This window comes from Megalops cyprinoides, chromosome 20 (genome assembly GCF_013368585.1).
Source record: "Megalops cyprinoides isolate fMegCyp1 chromosome 20, fMegCyp1.pri, whole genome shotgun sequence".
In the NCBI taxonomy this organism is placed as follows: domain Eukaryota; kingdom Metazoa; phylum Chordata; class Actinopteri; order Elopiformes; family Megalopidae; genus Megalops; species Megalops cyprinoides.
In genome coordinates, this window is record NC_050602.1 from 19643667 (window position 1) to 19658635 (window position 14969).

The 14969-nt window shown below is 43.5% G+C and overlaps 1 protein-coding gene and 1 pseudogene across 1 annotated transcript; one reads left to right on the forward strand and one right to left on the reverse strand.

Annotated features, from left to right (window-relative positions):
• Window positions 1-2435: 2435 nt before the first annotated feature.
• LOC118795656 lies at window positions 2436-7835 on the reverse strand (annotated as a pseudogene).
• A 1054-nt stretch (window positions 7836-8889) lies between these two features.
• Window positions 8890-14617, forward strand: LOC118796160 (cilia- and flagella-associated protein 251). The gene is made up of 7 exons (XM_036555011.1): window positions 8890-8987; window positions 9972-10075; window positions 11014-11042; window positions 11453-11510; window positions 12395-12529; window positions 13241-13341; window positions 13962-14617. The coding sequence occupies exons 1-7, from the start codon at window positions 8971-8973 to the stop codon at window positions 14451-14453; spliced, it is 936 nt and encodes a 311-aa protein (XP_036410904.1). The 5' UTR covers window positions 8890-8970; the 3' UTR covers window positions 14454-14617.
• The last annotated feature ends 352 nt before the right edge of the window (window positions 14618-14969 follow it).

Here is a 14969-nt window from a genome sequence, read left to right on the forward strand (position 1 = left end):
CACAACTGACCTATCTGCTAGAAGCAGACCTGTGATACAGACAGAGGCTATGGTGATGTATTAGGTCTGTCATTGAACAAGGGCAGCCTGCTTCCCGAGCGGTAGCCGGGCCCGCAAAAGGCGCAGCGCGTCTTCGTTCGACCCAAAGCTCCTTCATTTTCTTTATGTAGAGCAGAGGGAAGCCTGGGGTGGCGAGAGCCGCGGCCACTTCATTTACCTGGCGCTGCGCATCCACGAGGGGGCCGCGGGGCAGCCACGACACGGGAATGAACTTGGCCCACATCGGGTGCCTTCAGAGGAAAGCCACGAGTGAGTGTGGGAGTAGATGTTGTTTCAAAACAAGAGCAGAGCTCATTTTAATTGATTTAACCATTGCACAAATCTTCCCCATCGATGCACTCAAGGACACTCCTATAAACGTCCTTGATGAATTTCAGAAATCTCCTAAAGTGATGACACAAATCAATTATTTAAAACAAAATCCCCTTCCTTATTCCAGTTCCATTTTCATAGAGATAGTTTGTAAATATGGCTTAGCATTATATAGCATTATACATGCCCATTTTAGAGAAAACTAAAGCAGAGTGTTTTTAAATGCTTCTCACTATGTAGGCCGGTAAATGGAAATAGAGCCCCCAGACCCTGTTCTACCACCAGATTCTGCGGCACGTCCGCGAGGTCTTGTTGCTTGGGGCACAGGCGAGATGTTGCGCACATTGAGAGGAAAGGGTATTCGCTGTTCTTGACCGGACATATTCGACCCCTGGTTCCAGGAGCTTTTCTCTTGCTCTGCACACAAGGGAAAACGAACGAATTTACAGAACAAACCAGAACCGAAACCTACAGTGCTCCTCTTGAAAAAGGAGGACCGCGGCAGGTTTCAGCGTTCGGAAAATTAAATTAGCGAGGGGCATCTCCGTTCGCTTTGTGTCGCTGACATCGTAAACACGGCTTTTAGTGAAACGTGCCTTACTTTTGACTCCTCGCCTCTTTAAATTCGAATCGATCAAACCTTCAAATCACGTTAACCATTGCAAAAACAGTTCTGCGATTATTCCCACTAACCTGTCCTCCCGTGAAACATCTCGGCAGCCCTGCTATTTCATGGTGACTTTGCGCCCTCTGGTGGCATATACTTTGAATTACATTGCCACCTGCCACAGTTAATTACAGGGTTGGACAAAACCATTAGCTGACAGGTGAAATTAAAATATGACGTTTAGATGGGAAACGTTTTACCTGACGTAACTTCAGCGATATACACAATTACCCAGAGAATGAAGATTGAAAAACCAGTAAGACGCGATTTATGCGAGCTGACCTTGGTTCAGTATTTAGTTATTTAGTATTCAGGATGAATTCAGTGCGGGTGTGTTTCAGCCCTGAAAGTCTGAAATTTTTTGCTTTACCAGATTTTCGAATTTCTGTGTGAACCCCTCAGTCTTCTCAATATCTCCTGTGTATGCAGAGGCTGAAATGCTAACTTCTTTATAGGTCTCAGGACTCAGGCAGAGAGCCCGTGGGGAGAACTGCTCATCCCGCTTTCTCTTCAGCCTTCTTGCCATGAGGCATGATGGGGGCAGCACACCATCAGAAACAGTCAAGCACCATCAGTCAGACAGCATCAATCACAATATCCATCTCCACAGCCTCTCTACGTCTCACGCTACACAAATCCCCAGTGATGTCTCGTTTCAGCACACCTGCACAAACATGAAGGCCGTTGTAGAGGTAAGCCAGCAGTGCCAAAAACTGAGTCAAAAGCATGAGAAAAATACTAAAAGAAAAAGTAGTCAAAGCCTCAGACATGTCCTACTACCATTCTTCCTAGGCTTACAGTGTAGGCTCCTGAGACATTCTTACCGCCCTAGGCTAAAACTTAGCAGGGCTGCACATTTCCTAAAACGCAGCATTCCTGGGGAGAGAGCTGGCCTCTGGATGAGAGGGGCACAGCAGCAGTAATCCTACAGGCTGGACTGTGGACTGAGTCCCTCCAGGAGCTTCATCTCGAGCTCATCCCACCTCCTGCTGGGCTGATAGTTAGGTACGTACCACTGATCTCCAAGTTGGCACAGCGGCCATCTCTTAGGGACGGTGCAATCTTTGCTCAGCCTGTCTTTATGTACACAGTAAAATTAAAAAACAGCAGTTTTTAATGTGTTGTACAGTACCGTACACAGCTATGTGCATATGCATGTACTATTACTCAATTACTCAAAAAATGTTCAAGGTTTAAGCATAATCTCAGCACTTCCTTCACCAACAGACTAATGACCAAATTGAGTAATCCATTATTGAATAATGACTTTACACCTAACTACAGTAAATATTTATATGTATAGAATGTACTAATGCTTCAAATATACCATCATAAAGTCATATGTGGTCACTTCCCATGGCAAAGACATCCAGAGACACAGACAGGTTAAGGTGAACAGATTTATTTCACACAATGTTACAACATGCTGAACTCAACCGAGTGGAAAAAAAGAAACTTCATTCCCTGCACTGATCGTGCCCTCAAAGGATTTCAAGTCGACAAAAAGATGAGAATGAATATTTTAAAAATGCTACAAAAATAAAAAGTACATGAAAATAAATGGGAATGGTCTGTAACTCTTTGTGAGACTTAAGATGGTAAATGAGAAACTGAAGGTGCATCAGTTAAACAGCTTTATCTAAATCAGATACAGCTTTCTATGACAGGAATCCAGCATTAAGTCAAGGTGTTCCAGCCTACACTTCATCAAGTGTGTTCCAAGACTGGTGCAAATATTCAATCCCTATAATGGTACAAAGAAAATAAGAGGAAAAAACACCAACATCTTCACAACACTGAGTCTGAGAAATAAAAGTTATGCGATGCACTTTTGTGTATGTGAGTCTTTGTGCACTTCATGTGTGATCTAGCGTGGTGTGTGTGTGTGTGTGTGTGTGTGTGTGTGTGTGTGTGTGCACATGCGCGCATGCATGTGCATGTGTGTTCTGTCTGCGTTATTCATCATCTGAGGAGTCCCTTTCGATGGTGTACGACATGAAGAAAACGTCAGGGTTGGGAGGGAGGAGAGGATCCAACGTCACAATCTCAAAGCCCAGGAACCTGAAGGTGCGTAACAGCAGTGCTGTGAGAGAGAGAGAGAGAGAGAGAGGCAGGAGCTTGAGGAGGGCTCTGCTTAATGCATACGGGCTACAGGGCACACAGTAATCAGGATCAGGGAGGATGCCTACCTCTGTCGTCTCGGCTCTTGTGGAAGCAGACGAAGACGTGGTCCACCTGCAGATGCTCCTCAGCAAACTCCAGCAAGAGAATAAAGCTGAGAGGCCGAAAGGAGACAGGGGGTGGGGGGGTTAGAGGAGAGGTAGAGAACAAGATGGAGGAGAGAGGGAGAGAGAGAAGGGCAGTAGAGAAGGAGGGAGAGAGAATGGAAAGATCTGTGATTCAGTCTGTGCTTATGTTTTTTCGCATGGTTTGGACTTAAGTATTTTAGCCCACAGCTAATGCACGAACACAATGTTAATGAAAAAGGCAACGATTTAATGTTACACGTGAGGCTATGTGAAGTAACTTCTGCATCGCAGTTAGAAATAGCAGGTGAAAAGCACCTTTATGCCCAAGAGGAGAAGCACAGGCGTGTGAAAGTCTGCCTCGGCTCACCTGTCTTTACTGCCCTCGGGCAGGGCTCCAGGGGGTATCTCAATGTACAGGTTACCCCCCTTCAACGCCCCCTTCCAGGGGCAGCTCTTGCCGTCTCCCCGGCGAGGCTCAAAGTGCAAGAAGCGCACGTGGCCCGCCGACGGCACGGGCTCTTCCCGGACCAGCAACCGAGCATCCTGCAGGGGAGAGGGAGAGGAGCGTCACTGCGGGGCACACACAAACGCAAAACCAACCCGTAAAGACACCGGTGCCACCAGGCGTGGGTGCAGCACTCAGCAACACCACAGACTGCAGCTACCATGTGCAAGTGCGTGGTGGTGTGTACCATTCCTGCAAAGCATCTCTGTGAGGCACACACTGTTAGCTGAGTAATGACTGAGAAGCAGAACAGCGTATGAAGTGGGTGAAAAGTCATCACTTCAGGTTTACAGAGGATGGAGGCTGACACAAGTCGAGATACATAGATATATGGCTCTGTAGAAGAGCTGAGCTGAGAGCGAAATGAGCCCGATTCACTGAATCGAACCAAGAGGTGTGTGGAATAACTGAGCTGAGAGAAAGATGATTGAGACATGCTGATTATAGAATAGCTGAGCTCAGAGAAAGATGAGTGAGATTTGCTGATTAGCATGGTTGAACTGAGGGAGAGAGATGAGTGAGATTTGCCAATCAGAATGGCTAAGCTGGAAAAGCGATGAGTGAGACTTACTGAGTGGAATTGCTGGGCTGAAAGATTGCGATCCCTCTGGTCGTCCCCTCGCCCACCCGGGATCCTCAGGGGTGGGAGAGGGGCATCAGGAACACCACCGAGGCCCCGGACACAGGTTACTGCTACACCTGGAGCAACAGAGAGCACTGCGGAGAGAGAGAGAGAGCCAGAGGGATGGGGAGCAGGACAGAGGGAGGGACAGGGAGGGGGAGAGAAAGCAAGTGGAAGACAAGCAGGAGAGAGAAAATGAGAGAGAGAAGGATGACAAGACAGGGAGACAGAAGAAAAAGAGAGGGAAAGAGGGGTGAGAGGGAGAGAGCAGGAGGGAGACAAAGGGAGAAGAGATTGGGGGGGCAGTGGTTATTACTGAAATCTTGATGCAGCGTTGATGCAAAATTAGTGAACTGCTAAAGCTATTCCACCAAGGTTTGGCACCGGTCCATACCATAGGTTCAGACAGCAGAAAGTCAACACTGACCAAAATGGGTTAAGCCATCATGTGCTATTAGTGACTCACTGATTCGAACCAACCATAAGGACTTGCTATAAAGTGCAAAGTCTTCTGGATGGGTCATACGAATAAGTGAGTTTTTCTGTTGCCGACATTATAACTGGGAAAGCTACTCTAACAGATGAGAAGCCAATTTTAAGGGTTTAGGCAAGTTCATTTCACACCACGTTACCATGGCACAGAGGTTCCACACCACGCTACCATCATTAACAGGCTATTGTAAAACAGCCCCAGTGTCCCCATCCTAAACCTTTCACATGTCACGCAAGTACAGTAATAAAACCGTAAACCTTTACGATAATGACAGGGCAAAACGCACAAGAGTGACAGGGCTTACGCAACGCGCAGCACCAGGTTAAAACTACTCTGCATTCCTGAATTAGCACACCGGGGGACCTTGAGATCAGACTTAACCCAGGAGAGCAAAAATCCGCTCAGCAGCTGAGCAAGCGAGAGACGTCTGCGAGAGGGAACCGCTGCAAAAGATGACACCGCAGTTCTCTTTAGTGTTTCGTCTGTGCGCCTCCCACTCTAAACCAAATTCCTTCACTTAGAGCCAGACTTCAAATGGTTAAACCTAGTGGCAAAAACACTGCTGTGTGTCTACAGCTGGACTTCTACAGCACTGAGGTGCAAATTTACTAAGGAAAAAACTACATGAGATTCACATACTAGCACTCCTTTCAGGGCTTAAATCTACAGCTTACTTACCACAGGGAACTCACTTGCTTCTTCCTCTTTCAGAGTCAACAACATTGTCTCAAGTTAAAAGCATGTGCACAAGTTTACAGAGCCTTCTGAGCACAGGAGCCCCATGTCACAGAGAGCCCAGACTGTCAACCACCCGCAGACCCTTACAATCGCACACACAGCACACTGGTGCTAAGTATGGAGGAGAAGTGTGAAAGGCAAAGGCCTCTTTTGAGAACCACACCACGTCGGCACTTCAGCAAACACTGGCCTCCCCCTGCACAGCAGACACTGGAGCGGCTGTGTGAAGCCTGGGTAGGAAATTCCCCAGCCTGCAGAAGGCTATAGGGTCCAGTCCTGGTCTTCACAGTGCATTACAATAAAGTCATTTAGCAGATGCTCTTATCCAGAGCAGCTTATGTAAGTTACAATTGTTACATGTTACCCATTTGTACTGCTGAATATTTACTGAAGAAATTCTGGCCCCAGTGAGGGGTCGAAAAACGGCAACCTTTCGATTATAAGCACTGCTTCTTAACACTATGCTACACTGCCCTACTCTTGAAGTGCTCCGACTGACCTCTGTCAGTAAATGTCTAGCCGTATGATATGGGTGATAATTTAAGAGGCTGGAGGTTAAGTTCACCAGCTATCTGTATCTAGGACATCTGCTCAGCATATAAACGACACCACCTGTCACACTCCAAACCGATCCGATTTACATAACCCAGCCCCAGATTCCCTCTGGGTTCAAAATCAACAAATCCGAGGTTCCCACACACCGTCTTTGACTGGAGTGCATGCCACCAGCTGATTATCAAGGCTTGTTTCAACACTTTGTCTTATTCTAAGCTACTTACAGAGCCAGGGCACAAAAGGGCATTGAATGAAGTCACAAGATTAATGGTACATAAAGAGTATGAAAAAACATATTTGACCATGTATCCATTCAAATGGTAAACCAGTGGTGGTAACAAGCTTCAATGAGAACCTCAATATCCCACAAAAGTAATCCAAAAAGGACATTTCAGTTATGATTAGATGAGAGAGCCGAGATTCAGTCTAGAGAGGTGGCGGAAGATGGCGAGAAACTCTGCTGTCAGCTATGGAAACTACTACTACTGCAGAGGTCAGGGACCTGTAATACAGAGATTCACAGACATGCATTAACACACCTGCCTGCCAAAAGGGCTTTCATTTTTCCAGTCTCTGGGTTGCATAATGTCGCACCGCATCTATACACATTAACTAATGCAGCATTTCACGCATACCAATCAACGAAGTAATGACTGCATGAGTCCACAAGTCCGAATCTACTCATAGAAACCAGTGCAGGCTTAAAAGCATTTCCTCACACATACAGAATGCGTTTCAGCAGGCGATATTGCATAACATGGGGTCAGCATATGGGGATTTCCAGGCCGCAGTGCATACTTCCTACTGTCAATTTTTAAAAAAAAACTCTTTGGACAGAATGTGCAACAGAGCGTTTATATCGCCTCCGGACGTTCTAAATTTGCTAACCAGCGATGAATGATTAATTCAAGTACTGTAATTAGTAAACCCTTACACAGCCTTGGTGACGCAGCACTGCGTCACGGGGAATGGAAGATCACCTCGCGTACAGTACGTTCTGACAATGTGATGCTAGCTAGAGTCTAGCTAGTTACGTTACATAATAGTGATGGCTAAAAATCTAGCTAAATCACCAAATTCCCTGGCTCCATGTCAAACCTCAGGGTTTTAAAGAACGAGCTAGCTACCTGTCTTTTATATCTTGCTAAAAAACACTGGTTTCACACTGAAAAAGCAGCTTTTGCTCACTATCCTAGCTATCGTCGCGCATCAATTTAGCTAGCGTTGTAGCCGCCTCGCTAGCTGAAGTCACTTTATTAGACAGGGCCTCGGCTGGTTAAGAAATTACCTCGTTGGAAACTTTCACTGACTTAATACCCTATCGAGTTATACTTCATTAATTCGTCATATACTTCCTAAACATTAATATCTGCACATTTAGCTAAGTTGGCAACATGGCTAGCCTAATAGCTGGGGCCGCAAGAAACCCTAAACACCTGACATGCTCATTTCCTTACCTTTTACTTTCAGATGTCATATTACTTGTCAGACCGACAACTGGCATTTTGGGTATGTTTCTTTCCTTTTCTCTAACAAAACAGTGGCTATTCAGTATCGTCTGTAGATTGGATTTCACCATCCGGCCACAATCCACTCTGGCGGCTCGCTCGTCTCCCCGGTCCGGACGCTTTCGATAGCAATGCTACGGCCGGCCGAGTATATTTATACTTGGGGAGGCTGACGAACGAAACTGCACAGTAAATGGGCGTGGCTATCCTCGATCAGACAATGAACATACGTCTATGATTGGACGAAATATCTCGGCAACAAAACGAAGATCATATGAGTAATACAATCGTCATCCGAATACCCCCTGCGCTTCCCAAAACACAGCTCCAAGCACTACCTCCAAAGAGCAGTCATTTATGACTTAATTCTATCAGTCAATTTCAGTGCCTCATGCTGCGTTTGCATAACATATTTGGTATATGGAAATGGGCCTTACATTTGGTGCAAACATCGTTTTAAAGTATGACTTATAATAAACGGCACTTCAGATGCAATGGTTCTATACGTTACAGCTATGAAATGGCTGACAACAAAATCCAAATCAGTTGCATACATAGAGGAAATCGTTTTGTTTGTAACAGCTTTAGCACCCCCATCGATATTAGTTTTTCATACTTGAGTGAAATTGCTATGATAGAACTTTATGTGAAAATGTGTGGAAAAGGTGGACCTCAGATTCATCTGTAAGAAGTGGATCTCTTGGTCTTTGACTTTTGTGCTACAGCTTTTTTTTTTTTGCATTGCGAAGCAGCAAAGACAGTAATAATTACTTTGAACAAGCCCTCTTCTAACTTTTTATGTGTTTACCCAGCTTCGAAAAAACGTGGTTCAGTCTAAACATTGTGCGGTTCCAACAGATTTGCGTGGTTAAATTGAGACGCACATTTATGTGTGGACTGTCAATTATGTACATGGGCGTTATGCGTGTGATGCATAATTTTCGGTCATATCAATCATAGCTGACACCTTCGAACAAAGCGATGCTGAGAAAATGTCAGAAACACAAATGTTAATCATAGAACCAGTTGGGGACATTAGGAGCCACCCTTGTCTGTTAGTCTGTGTTCTCTGAATGTCACGCGGAATTATCAGTCAGCCTCAAGAGTTTGACATTGAATGTGTTTTGTTTTTTTTATTCTTCTGCACCTGTGCTCGGTTGTCAGACTGCGTTGAGTGTGAACCAGGACAGGGGCTTTTCTCCGACCCCTGCTACGGGCGACCGCTCCTAAAATCACGATACCTAGGAATCTCCCAGTCTCTATGCATTGCTGGCAAAGGTAAGTTTTTCTCTACTCTAGCCACGATGAAACTTTGATCGTCAAGAATGTGCTAGATCTCCAAAACTTCGGTGGGACCATTTGATCATTGACTACCTTTTTTATTCTGTCTCTCTACCTTGCTCCAAGTCGATGACTATTTTAGGACCTCTTAACATACCGGTCTACAGTTTAATTGGAAATGACACATCCTTGGCCCAAGACTGGACGAGAAGGAGCATAACGACGTCATTGAGGATGTCATGTTCTGTTGGCTGTATTAGCAGTTTTAAGGAGATAACTGTTTGCTCTGTGTAATAAGGACATTGTTTGTGAATGGGCCATTGTATGGCAACGTGATAGCATTTGAAGGAACGACCTTTTTGATACGTGTTGCATTATAGTATGAATATGACTTCTTAATTGGATATCAATTGGATGTCAAGTCCATTAATCATTGCCAGTATCCATTACTTGCAGAAATGTAGACTGCACTGTAAAACGCCATATAGCGTGAAATACAATTTACAGAAAGTGCATAAACATTGCATACATGACAGAAGCATTAGCTGTTATATTTGTAATTTTCAAGACATAAGAATTGAGGTCTGTTCCTTGCAGTTATTAACATTTTATTATTTCATACATATACCATATTACCTTCACATGAAGGAAATCTAAAGCTATAGTCATGTACATTTTGGATAGCTGTTCCTTATTGTGTGTCATTCCTATATGTGTGCTACCACAGCAGTACTTGATCTAACCAAGCAAACTTAATAGTGCAGTGAATTGTTGAAGCAGAGCAAGACAAATGGAAGGAAAAATGATTTTCTTGTCAGGTGATTGCCTGACCTGAATGTAATCTCACTGATGATTTTGCAAAGTTTTAGATCAAAAGGAAGAATTAGTTATGGATTATCAATACTGTCTCTGATCAGTACTTTGGGGTTAAACTGAATTATGATGTATATGTGCAAGTGCAATGCAATGGGTCTCTTTCAGTGCAGAAATGGAGGAGAGCACATTTGAAACATTTGAGGATGAACTTGGAGGGCCGCTGCAGGAGGAACCATCTTCCAAGCCTGTCAAAGTAATTCGCAGGCCAGGTACCGTACAGTGAAGAGAGTAGGGCTTCCACAAACTGCTCCCAAACCTCCAGCCACTCAGCATAAATGTTAAGCTAAGAGTCGTGGCTCACCCTGTTTAAGACTGTCCTTGTGCTAAGTAACAACAGACGCAGGAAATCAAAAAGGCATGGCGTGGCATTGTTTACCTAGAACAGCGTTTCCCAACCCTGCTCCTGAAGGCACACCGTCCTGCATATCTTCTATCTATCCCTGCTCTACCTACCTGACTGAACTCATCAGTGGCACTTTTGATTAGCTGAGCACACCTGATTTAGTCAAGCAGGAAGGATACATAGAAGATATGCAGGACAGTGTGCCTCCAGGAGCAGGGTTGGGAAACACGGACCTAGAACATAACCCAGCGTAAAAGGGACTTAGCGTGTTTCTATGGCAGAATTAAACACTTTTAGCATGTGTTTGGTATGTCCAGCTAGACACTTTCTCTGGGATTAATTATCCCATACTTAGTGGCTTAGTGTTATTACATACAATTGCAACTAACTGTAAGGATAAACAGATAGTAACAGCTAAGAGAAAGGACTGCCAAGTCATGCTTTAATGTGATCAAAATAATGTTGGTACATTACCATTACCAAGATGTAGCAACATCTGTCTTGCCTAAAACATCTCTGCAAAGGGATATGATTTATATCTTGAAAAAAAAGCTGTTGGTTGCAGAACAATGCCATAAGAAAAAGGACATTTGAAACTTCAGGAGAAAATGACTGGGTTCTAATTATATTTCTGAATGGCATTGGCCAGCATTGAGGGCATACCATTCCATGGTTATGGGGTGATTGAAATATGATCAGACCCTTGCCCAGTACCACAGTGCAAATTCAGCACACAGACACATGCACAGCACACTCTTGTCCACCTTTGTCGAATCAGGCTAACTCTGCTGTGCTCCTTTCCAGATGTACATGCTACAAAGAAAGTGAAAGAGGTGAGTTGTAGTCACAAGCACTGACACTGTACTGTAGTTTCATATTAATGGGTGTCTCTTTATGTGTCTGTATAAATCATTTTACTGTAGGGCATTAACTTGTTCATCTAATCTTGCTACCTGAATTGATAAGTAGCAGTAAGGTCAGGCAGGGGTACCTGCAGCCCACCACGACTTGAAGTCTTTCCCAACTGTAACACAATGAAATTAACTACAATTCTTAAATTTTTGCATCCAAAATGTTTGCCTGTTACAGATCACCAGTTCACCAGCTTCATCAAATGGCCATAAGTACACAATGTAACGCATTTGCAGTTTTAAATGGAATTTGGAATGACGGCAGCATGGTTTCACCGCTTACCGAGGTTACAAGCATTCTAAAGTTCTGTTTTCTGTCTTCCTCCTGAAAGGAATCTCTGAGCCCCCAGCATGTTCCAAAGTCAGCCCCAAAGGAATTGTCCAGAACCAGTATGTTTCTCATTTCAAACATTCCTTGGCATGACAAGAACAGACATGTTACCAAAGCAAAGCAAACATTTACGCACAGAACACATGCATGTTAAAAGGAGACCACAAAACAGACAGCTGTAAAAAGTGTATTGGACTATTGTATATTGTATTAATATACCTCTTTTATAAATATATAGCCCTCCAATATTACCCATAAAAGCACAACCCCTTTCCTTTCTTCTGCTCTATCATTCCTGTCTTTCTCTTATCCTCACTTTGTCTTTTTAATACTTGTGACATTTGTGATACAGGTGACTCTGTGCATCTGTGAATGTGACTAGATCAATTTACCAGTACAAATGCAGTCTTATATTTTGGGACGCCTACTTTGATCCTTGTGATGCTCATAGTTTTGTATGTGGCAATTTATGCAAGTGCAGGTGATTAGCATGTCTCTGTCTGCATTTGCAAAGTAAGATGTGTTTATATGTTACAGTCGCTGTTTCTCTCCCAGGCTAGCATTCAATCCATCCACTGGCTCTGATAGGTACTAACACATCGAATTAGTTTTTCACAGTTAAGATCAAGCCCCCCTTAGAGGTTACATTGAATCTGAGTGTCTGTGCATGCGTTATGAAGAGTGCATAGGCAGTTTGCAGCAGTCCGTGGACTACCAACAATACATACCTGGAGTTGTACAGTATACATACATTTTGCAATGTCTGCATGCAAGTCATTTGTTTTGGATGTTTTGGATGTGGCTCTTTCATGTACATCTCTCATTCTTTTAACCTATTAATGTCACTGGATTTACTTGCATATAAAGTTCACAAATGTTTATTGTTATTTATTAGTAACGATAAAGTTAACTATTAAAATAATATAATCTGTTCTATCCACAGCATCATTACGTCGTGCACTGTCAATTCAAACCCTGAGTCAGATGGAGGGCCCATGGCAGGGGATCACGCTGAATCGCTGTCTGTTTGTGGCAATCACCATCTTAGTGATCAGCTCTGGGTGTCAGAGACTACATGGTGGGTGAGCACACCTTTTGATTGCACACAGAACCATGAAGTGAGAAGGCACTCAAATATAAAACGTGTACACCTTTTCTGTTACCAGTCACAGACAAACATATCATAATTTACCTCTGATATAATGCTGATCCCTTTACTGTATCATTAATTTTCAGAAATTTTTATAAATTACCATGCTGGGTAAATTAGAATTAGATACTCACTGGGCAAAACATTGAAGAGTATATTTTACAAATCCTTGTCTTTATCCGTGAGTAAAGAATGTCCATTACACTTTTCTTTCACTTGTAAACAAGTCTTCCCAGTGGGCCACATGCATACTGGCTGAAATTAACCCAAGTCCAAGATTTATCAGTATGAACCGTGATTACAGAGTGCTTGATGAATTACAACAAACACAAAATAATTCTGAATCATATTTAACTTCTGACATCATACTTGTTGGCTATAAACATACACTTGTAGGAATATGAATTTCTCAGGTGCAGATTCTCACACACCTACGAGCAGCTGGTACTGCCCAGATAAACTGGTCTATATATGATTGGGATGGGCTGATATTGGACACAGAATTTGAATATTGCATCCATACAATTAAAATATTAGTGGGCCTGTGCAGCACCTTCTCTACACTGATACCTATGAATAAGCACATACTCTAATCATTTGTTACACTGCCCTCTCCATGCACTGTGGCTTGTCTTGTAGAGGCGCTGAAGTCACTCAGAGCAGTGGATCATGGGAAGAGTGAGGAGGAAGGTCTGACTCTGAGACATGTGAACCTGAAAGAGGACAGAGCCCTACCACAGGTAGAAATGCTAGCACATGGAAGGCTCTTTTACGTCAGCTGTGAGAGGCTTTCAGTTGCAGCTTGTGATGTGTCGGGTGTAGATAAACATGGCCTTTATTTTCCACATTTGATGTAGAAACACTGTATTTTAAGAGATTAAAGTTGTATGAATACACAGTTCAAGGTATTGTTGCCTTTAACCCACTTCCTATAAATGCAGAGTGCAGGATATGTGAACGTTTGAATGCAAAAGAGGCTCACAAGAGACTCTGATGTAAACCTAATATAAAAGTGTGACTCATGTTGCACTCTCTGTCTGTAAGGCTTCCTGTTATTCTAACTGCAGTGTGCTGTGTCCTTAACATTGTGAAACAAATAAGCATTTCATTATTTTATTCTATAATTTTCATTAATTTTTTTATCAATCAGTAAACTCATGTAATGCATATGGCATAATAAATGGGATGATTGTATTAATTTTATAATTCAAAGTTAAGTAAAGCCCAAACTGGTTAGGCTAAACCCAAACCACAAACTGCGTATCAGACAGGAGTGTATTAAAGACCAAAAAGGGGTCAAAATGTGATATGGAGGCCTGGATAGCCCAAGGAGAGCCATGGGTATTTTCTGTCCTTTCAGCCTGAGCCTGAGACCTCTCTGTGGGACACACTGTTCTGGTGGGTGATGGAGGATGATGATGACCAGGACGAGGATGAAGAAAGCCCAGAAGAAAAGCCGAAGAGGAAGGAGGTGAAAGAGAGAGGCGATCGTGGGGCGTCGGGGAAGGACGAACGCAGGGAAACAGCTGGGAAACAACTGCCGGAGAAAGAGGGGAGGGTGAAAGAAAAACGAGAGAAGAAGGGGAGGAAACAGCAGGATGATGAGACTGAGAAAGGGAAGAGGAGAAGCGAGAAAAGGGTGACGGTGAAACAGTGGGAAGAAGATGAGGAGGAGGAGGAAGAGGAAGAGGAGGAAGAGCAGCTGAAGCCCAGGAAGAAGCAGAAAGGGGAGAGCCAAAAACGAGAGAAGCGACAGAAGGGGTCAGAGGTCACCCCATCCCCGGAGAAGAAGAGTGGCAGGAGGGGGCACCGCTATGCCCTGTACGAGGACACTTTTAAGAGGAAAGAGTAGAGAGATGAGCTCATGGGGAAACCATAGGATATCAAAATAAAGAAACACAAAGGAAATTACTCACGAAAATCAGTCCTGGGCAGATGTATGTGTATGCAAGTTTATTTTCAAAATGTCCATCTTTACTTAACTATACGAGTCTCAACTGTAGTGACTGCATTTGGAAAAGGAGTGTTTTTTAAAAACGTTGGTCTGTGTAGAAAAATACATCAAAGGTATGATAGAAATATAAGGTCTGTTTGCATGTAGTCAGTTTCAACATTCAAGCAAGCAGTTACACAACAGGCAATGTAGCAACATAGCAACTCAGTGGTTCTGTGAAAGCCCGACACTTGGACATGGGGTGAGAATGTTACTTTTTCAGCTGTTGTGCACAAACATAATTCTGGTGTATTATTTGTTACAGCTCATTTTTGAATTTTGAAATGTTATAATCTTCTGTTTGCTTCAATCTTTCATTCAGTGAAGTGCACCTTACCTGTACATTTGAACTTGAATGATTGAATGTGATCTGTT